Source organism: Rhincodon typus, unplaced genomic scaffold (assembly GCF_021869965.1).
Source record: "Rhincodon typus isolate 14 unplaced genomic scaffold, sRhiTyp1.1 hic_rhity00007911, whole genome shotgun sequence".
NCBI classification, from domain to species: Eukaryota; Metazoa; Chordata; class Chondrichthyes; order Orectolobiformes; family Rhincodontidae; genus Rhincodon; species Rhincodon typus.
This window is the reverse complement of record NW_025973549.1, coordinates 242-8,995: the sequence shown is the minus strand read 5'-3', so window position 1 is coordinate 8,995 and position 8,754 is coordinate 242. Positions and strand designations below refer to the sequence as shown.

Genomic DNA, 8,754 nt, shown 5'->3' with positions numbered 1-8,754 from the left:
CATCAGCTTTCCTGCTCCTCTGATGCTGCTTGGCCTGCTGTGTTCATCCAGCTCTACACCTTGTTCTCTTACACTGATGGGATCCTTTTTTGCTAAAAAGTGTACATATGAAGCAGTGGAGACAACTATGGCTTTTTCCTTTCTATGATTCATAGTTGCAGATTTCTGAATTTTCTGTGCACTCTTTCATTTCCAATTTCTGTAGGGTGACATGGTAGCTCAGTGGTTAGCACTGCTGCCTCATAGCGCAAGGGACCCGGGTCCGATTCCAATTTTGGGCGACTGTGTGGAGTTTGCACATTCTCCCCATGTTTGTGTGGGTTTCCTTCAGGTGCTCGAGTTTCCTCCCACAGTCCAAAGATGTGCAAGGTAGGTGGATTAGCCATAGGAAGTGGAGGGGGTGGATCTATGGTGGATGCTCTTCGGAGGGTTGGTGCAGACTCACAGGGCCGAATGGCCTGCTTCCACACTGTAGAGACTGTATTATTCTATGTTTATCTGTAATTAGCTGTAATAAGATATTGTTAATGTTGAATTAATCTGCTCTTTCACATGGCCATTTGCTGAGTATTCACTGATCAGATCATTAATTCTCTCATTTAATGCTTTCTGCAACCTTGACTGGTAGTCCTTGACATGGTCTCTTTGGTGGGGTTTTCCTAGTCCCCAGATGGCTGGCTGATCAATTCCGGAGTTTCTCGATCCAAGGCACCAATTCCTCCTAAGATTTGTTTACTCCTAAAGATGTTCCCCAAGAATTCTCACTGCATAGCTGACTGCTTTAATATTTTCCAACCTTCCGTGGCATAGTTTGGAAGTTCTACCATAGGATCTATAAACTGCTGCCAACATGCAGCAAGATAGTGTCTGACAAAAGGTGATCCAAACCCAAGTCAGTAAACATCAACAAAATATGTTATATATTTACATTATACATAAGAGGGGATTACAGAGGCCACCCTGGAACCATACGCGCTCAAGTCTCAGTTACATGGGATGTGTTATAATCTGACATCACTCATGTTATGGTTTACTAACATAACTCATTATACTCCAATAGGCAACAGTGAGAAGCAAGAAAGAGTTTAAGTGGGAGATGCTGTGATGAAACTTGGTTGCTATGCATAGGCGAATCTCTTACCTCCATTTCCCACACTTGATTCTGAAGCTGAAGTAATTTTTCCAACTCCGGTTGTCTTTTGGGTTTGTCAGCTGTTACAAGAAAAAAATAAAGAGAAACAGGATTAATGCAAAAAGAAAAGTCTGCCAAATTTTGAGCTCTCTGTCCTATCCTACCAATCCCAGCTCCCAATCTAGTTAGTGTTGTCTCTGATTAATGATTGTCTGCAGAAAAATCTTCTCATTTTGTCCCAGATTATCTGTGTGAAACCAGCAGAAACTTGCTCCCTCTTTATTCCATCAAAAAACACCCCTCCTAAATTTCCCTTTGCTCTAACATCAACCCTGGCTGCTCTAATTCCCTAATTTCTGATACATTCCCTCTGCACTAACTCCATGGTCTTGACATTTTTCCTAAAGGATGCAGAATATTCAGCAGAGGTGTAACCATAAAGGTCTACTATCTAGTCAGTGAGTTTTACATTATCAGTGCATTTACAATACTGCAGTTAGCATCATGACAACTGTAGATAAAAGGCAGAAGCTTTTGCACAATTCTCACCACATTGCACTGCATCTTTGCTATACAGTATGTGCACAGCACATAATTTTATTTACAGTAATGAAAAGGCCTTTACCATCGGACAGCTGGAGTAAACTCAGCTTTTCTTCCAACACAGCAATTTTCTGGTTCTGTCAAAAGAGAGAGAATATGATTGAGCTTCTGTTGACAACAATATTTCAATGTCTCAGTGTTATGACAGAGTGGAGAGCTGGGAAACTGTTTCATGACATCAGTTGGGAAATTCTGTCTGACATTGTCTAGAAAACTCCCTTACCTTCCTGCTGATCTCCTGTGCCTGGACCCGGACCCGCTGTTCCATATCGGTCAGCCGTTTCACCATAGTGGACATGAGCTCAGCATCACTGATGGTTGAGTCTGGAGACACATAAATATGAGAACAAGGCAAATGCTAAATGCATTATAGCAATATCCGACACATAACAGATTCATAGGAAGCTGCTTAGGCTCTAGCCCCTTCTGCCAGTGTAGTGTCAAGTTGGAGATCACAGTTCCAATCCCATTTTCTCCTCAGTCCCTACACATTTGATGTTTTCCATTAAATGTTTAACTCATTTCCTCCCAAATATTGAGATTTTCTAACTTTCAGTAATTGCTTGTGGTCAGGACCTAATGTTCTAACAGACATTTACATTAAATAAAAGTCCTCAAGCCATCATTTTTTTTTGTTTCATAATACCATTCTGATTATTTTTGCTTCTAGCTGCTCATCATATTCAGGTTCTCTCACCTTTCAATCATAAACTTATGCTCTGCTGCACAGCCTTACATCTTGCTCACCATGATATTATTCACTCACTAAGCTTTCATTCTCTTTGATACAAATTTCCATTATGGATCCTCTTACCTTTTATCCTCTCAATTCACTACCCTTGTGTTCTGCCTACAGAGCATCCTTTATCGGAGTTAAAAAAAAACAGAAAAAACAACCAGTCTATGACTGTGAGTGGTAACAAAATTAAACAGTGGTCTCTGATTACACCTGGATCCAGGAAGGTAGGGAGGGTCTGTAGGCCTTCCTGGAGTACTGGCCTTCTAGCTTTCACACTGCTTGGTGCTTGCCTTCTGTCCCTTTCACATTGGGTAACTGGAGGCTGACTGGGATTTTTCAGTCATCTACAGCCCTTGACCACTTAACCAACCGGCAGCAGCCTGTCTCCCGGAGGTAGGTAATGCTGACAGGCCCCAAACCTGAGGCAGCCAAAACAGCTATTGCCAGGAACTGAGTCAGGAAACAGACAAGCTGGCCAATTATGGTATCTTTGGACTCTTGACCTAACTGATCCTTCTGCCACGAGAAACAGTTTCCCTTCATTTCCCTTTTCATGATACAGACATGATTTTGAATAGATCTAGAAAGTTTATTTTGAACCTTTTTTGTTACAAGGAGAACAATCCCAATTTCTCTTGTCCACAAAACAAAGTAACAAAAGACTGCACATTACTGGGTGGGACCATGATGGAGGAGTCAGAGTTGAAATCAACCTAGTCTACATCAATATCTCTATGGGTATTTTTGAGTTGGGATTACATGGTGATCAAGAGTGTAAGCTCTAGAGAGAAACAGTTTTTTTTTTATTAAGCCAGAGACATTTGGAATCAGAACCAGAGGAATAGCTTTTCATGGATTTTTTGTTACCTACTCCAAGCAGACGCACTCTGCGGGTACTAGTGTGTCTAGTAGCCTCAAGTGGAAAAAATGCAGAATCCAATTCTCAAAAAGAGCTCTAGCTTACCTGTCCAGTCCAGTGGTCAGTTCACTCTGCAGAGACTGATTCCACACTGGAAGATATTGCCACCACTGGATCATCAGGCAGTGTGTGGTGAGAACCCACTAATGTTCCACAGCATGGCAGACCCTGGCATTGAGACAGCTCAGCAGCTCTTGTTAACTACTTTGGCTACAGGATACATCAGGATTAGATTTTGAATGTGTCCGTGAGAATTTGGCTGCCTTACCTGTGTAGCAGTCCTTTTCAAAACATACTGCTTGCTTGCTGTGAAAAATACACCAAAGGAAATTAAAACAGTGGCACTTATCAGTGATGTGAGTATACACACACAAAATATTTCCAAAAGTACAAAATAAAAGATGTGTATATACAATTACAATAGGTTTAGAAGTATCAGCTATTGTTTAATGGTAGCATGCTTGACTCCAATTCAGGAGACTGAGGATTTAAAACCCTGTGCAACAATTCAGTTTGGCATAGTCAGTGCAGTCAGAAGGGAGTACTGCAAATCAAAAAATGCCATCTTTCTGTTGATAGATTAAACGGAAATCCTGTCTGTCATCTCAGGTGACTAAGAAAATCTCAAACCTTTATTTTGAGTTAAGTGGGGGAGATTACCCAGTGTCCTGGCTAATATTTATCCTTCACACACTATCAATATTAAAAATTGTTATTTCTTGATTCTGAGAGGAATTTACTACATACAAAATTAACTACTCTGGTTTCTACATTACAACTGTGACTATGATTTCAGAAGTATTTAGCTGGCTTTTCAGCACTTTCAAATGTCTCAAGACTGTGAAAGGAGCTAAATAAATGCAGAGCTTTCTTTGTCGAACAGGATATCAGAAAGCAGTGGTTCTCAATATTTCCCACTGTGACCCCCATTTTGATGCTTGGATATTACTGTGGCTCTTAAACAAGAAATGTGAGGGGAGAGGGTATGAAAGAGAAGGAGACCTGTGATTTTGAGGGGTTCAGGGGAAGGCTCAGTCTGTTGGAGGCATAGCACAGCTGTTATAACTTAGCCATGACCCAAATCTTTTTGCCTGCAACCTCCAAGGAGTCCCAACTTCCACTCTGGGTAGTCCTGGCATAAAGTATTAGACGTTATGACTCTATGGTTTAAACTCCAGTCTATGACCATAACAATCAGCTGGATAATCTTCCCAGACTGCTACTGATGAACAAATGTCGTATGTGTGAGGTGAGATCAGCTCAGATGTGATGCAACCATAGAACAATTGATCCTCATTGTCTAAATTGTGCCTCAAAGGTGAAATGGCAGAGGGGAGTGGAGCAGATGGGAAGAGAGAGGGAGGAGGCCACAAATGGTATCACCACAACTCTTCAGAGTGGAAAGGGGCAACGTTTGGAATGGCGGTGGACAGTTAACATACAATTAAGTCTCAAAAATGGAAATAATGGTGAAAACTGAAAATGCTGCTAATGGATTATAAAATACTACTCTGCTGTGCAAGCAGTTGTGAAAAATGTTGCAGTGAAGGAATTTGGTCACTGTCTGCAACTGGAATAGATAAATATTGTAGGACTGGAGAAAGAGAATTGAAAATTATCTTTGGCTGTTGTGCAAGGTTGCTCATTGTGAAAACACAGCCTGATGGCGAATCAGTCCCTGTTTTAGACTATCAGCCATTTTTTGCTACAGGCAAGCAACTCACTAGGCACAACATCATAGTGTTGAATTTAACACAAAATAACGATTGTCAACATAATTTATTTACACACACATACACGTTACTTTCAAGTGACAGGCTTGATCCTGTAGAGCATCCTCATTTCTGATTCAGGAGCTCATGGGTTTAGGAATCCTCCAGAGAACGGAGCACATAATCTTGGCTGACAATCCAATGCAGTGCTGAGGAAGTTCAGCACTGTCAGAGATGCCATCTTTCAGATGAAACATTAAAGATCCTGCCGAACAATTGGAAGAGCTGTGGAGTTCTCCCTGGGGTCATACCCAAAATGCAACCAATATCACTAAAACAGGTTACTCTATCAAATTATCAAGCCTGTCTATGGGTTTTTCTTTACACTACAAGTGTTCCATTTCAAAAGTATATCATTGGCCATTAAGTGATTTAGGATATTCAAAGATCATGGGCAAATTTATGGGATCTTGGTTTAACATTTTATCTGAAGGACAAGAACCTCCAAAAGCATCCACCCACATTTGTTTCATATATTATAACCAACTCAGATAGTAGGAACTGCCGATGCTGGAGTCTGAGATAACAAGGTGTAGAGCTGGATGAACACAGCAGGCCAGGCAGCATCAGAGGAGCAGGAAAGCTGACGTTTCGGGTCTGGACCCTTCTTCAGAAATGGGGGAGGGGAAGGGGACTCTGAAATAAATAGAGAGAGGGGGAGGCGATGATGGAAGGTGGATAGAGGAGCAGATAGTAGGGATAAGACGGACAGATTAAGGAGGTGGGGATGGAGCCAGTAAAGGCGAGTGTAGGTAGGGAGTTGGGATGGGGGTTGGTCAGTTGGGAGGGAGGGGTGGGTAGGTGGGAGGGAAGATGGACAGGTCAAGGAGGTCATCTTCCTTAACTTCAAACTAAAGTTCCTTTCCATTGAACTTCAGGATACCATCATACTCAAAGCAATATGGTTGCAGGTTAAAGAATATATTGTTAGGACGCATGTTTATGCAGTGTTGCCCTATATGAAACGATAATATATGCGTTTTTCCAAATAGATGAGGGAGAAAGACCGGACCAATATAGTGACCCTGGACTATAAGTGGTGCAAGCAAATTCTGGTACTAGAGTATTTTAGTATGAACCTATGTGCTACCTATTCTTTATACACATGATATCATGCCCGTTGAGAAGACTGAGGCTATGGTTACATAAAATTCTTCAATGTACAGAACATCCAGTAGAATCTTTCTTGATATTAATGCATAAGATCGTACAGGCAAACAGATAAATTGCATTTATATGGTATTGTATATAGTTCTTAAAGCGTTATAGAGTCATAGGGTCACACAACAAAGAAACAGGCCCTTCAGTCCACTATGTCTATGCCTGAAGCTGCATGGAGCTCCGCCCAATCTGATGATATTACACACACTTTGGATGGAGAATAAGCAATCTAGCATGAGGTCCTAGTTGAAACAGAGCATCATTTCTGGCTCCTGAAAGACTTAAGGAATTATGCCAAACTAGCCAAAGTAACCTATACCTATTGCTATAATGTAGTAAACTGCCTCTTGTTAACGTGTCAAGTGGATCTTCTTATTAAGACCCATCAAAAGTCTTCCCTCTATCACAGGTAATTATACACTCAGCATACAACAGATGATTGGTAGCAGCACCAAAACCCAACCATAAGTTGCCAGTGATTGATAATCCAACATCCAATACAACAATGGCCATTCTTGAAATGCAAACACTGTTGTAATGTAGGAAACATGATAGTCAATTCACATATAGCAAGCTCCCACAAGCAATAATTAGGTAACTGACCAAATAACTATTCATTTAAAATTAATATTGGTGATGTATAAATATTGACCAGGAACCTGGAGAGCTTCCTTACTCTTCTTCTAATAATGTCAAATCAACTTTGATATCCATCCAAGAGGGCAGACTGCATAACTTTCCTGTATAACTTCTCAACTGAAAATGACACTTCTGACAATGTAGCATGTTCTCAGTACTGCATGATAAAAGTTATTTCCTCACCAATAGGATTGTACTCTAGTTGGACATAGGCTATATGACAGAAAGCACAAAATAATTGGAATATCAGAATTTTTCATCTTTTCCTTCTTGGGATGGCAGAAGTTCAGAGGTTTTGTGTAGGAACTGTGGAGACTAGCAGACCTCCTGGTAATTTGTGACAAAATCCTGCTTTAAATTTTAAACAATGTGCAGCAAGCTGAACAGAGTCATGTCAACTGTATTGGGTACTGCAACTACAGTACTAAGTAGCATTACTGAATTTTTCTTCACTCTTTTGTGGAATATTGACCTGGTCAGCAATTGTTGCCCATTCCTAATTGTCCTTGAACTATGTACCTTGCTTAGCTATTTCAAAGGGAAATTAATATAGGATAACCACATTTCTGTTGGTCTGGAGTCACATGTAGTCCAGACTGCGTAAAGTCAACAGATTTGTTTCCCTCAAGGACATTAGGAAACAAAATGGCTGTTTGATCACTGTCATGGTTATCATCACTAAGACTAGCTTTTACATATCAGATTTATTAATTGAAATGAAATTTCACCAACCACCATAACGCAATTTTAATCCATATCCTACACCATTAGCCTAAGTCTAAGGATTACTGGTACTACACAACATCACAATCTCCATCTCTTCCCATGCCCAAAATACCCCAAGTCAGGATGGCGTGTGACTTGGGTGGGGGGGGTGGAGTTTGAGGCAGGTTGTGTTCGCATCTGCCCTTGCTAGAGAAATGTCACTTTTATTTGTTTATTTACAGCATAGAACAGAACAGAGCAAGGAGCAAGATCTCACTTACCGACGATCCTGCAGCTCTGGCAGGAGTACTGATACTTTCCGTAATTTTCCTAGAGATGAGAGTGGGGAGCTCATTGTGATTACAAACACCTTGCTCAGACTCCTTAATAATTCTGCCACAGGGTCTAGGATCCTGTCCCAAACTGGCCACTGCCTGGGATCTTCTTCCACACTGACTACTGCCCTGGATCCTGTCCCTCACTAGCTACTGCCCTGGATCCTGCCCCACAATGATCACTGCCCTGGATCCTGTCCCAAACTGATCACTGCCCGGGAAACTGTCCCACACTGACTACTGCCTGGGAAACTGTCCCTCACTGACCACTGCCCTGGATCTTGTCCCTCACTGACCACTGCCCTGGATCCTGTCCCTCATTGATCAGTGACCAGGCTCCACTATCCTCTACCACGCTGACCAATGCCTCTAGCTCTGCTTCTCAGCTCCGCTCTAGCGCTAAGCGGGTTAGAGGGCTTTCGGGGCTGGGCAGTATCCTGAGCTTCTACCCGGGCAGACGTATTGTTTAATACGTTGCCATGAAATGCAGTAAGCAAATAGCTGATTAGCAGCGATAAGAGCGGACCACAAATAAAGGTGAAAACTGATTGGACACTGCCGAACATTTATTCTGCCAATCAGAGACCAAACATCTTTAACATGTGGTAGTCCCATAATCAAAGATCAAAACTTTCATCCAATTCCGGAACACAGATCTTAAACCAATCAATAACCATGTCCAATGACTGATCATCACCTCCATTCATTCCCTGACCAGTCACCTCCATCCAATCACTAACTAGATCCTT

General features: G+C 41.6%; 1 protein-coding gene across 1 annotated transcript; it reads right to left on the bottom strand.

The window, feature by feature from the left end:
• Window positions 1–1,141: 1,141 nt before the first annotated feature.
• On the bottom strand, window positions 1,142–8,479 carry LOC125482263 (UBX domain-containing protein 11-like; the record flags this gene model as incomplete). Its single annotated transcript, XM_048594302.1, has 5 exons — window positions 7,952–8,479; window positions 3,662–3,699; window positions 1,959–2,059; window positions 1,758–1,812; window positions 1,142–1,212 (listed from the first exon to the last, which is right to left on the bottom strand). Coding segments are annotated over exons 1-5 (339 nt in total), but the record flags the coding sequence as incomplete, so codon positions are not given.
• Window positions 8,480–8,754: the final 275 nt, after the last annotated feature.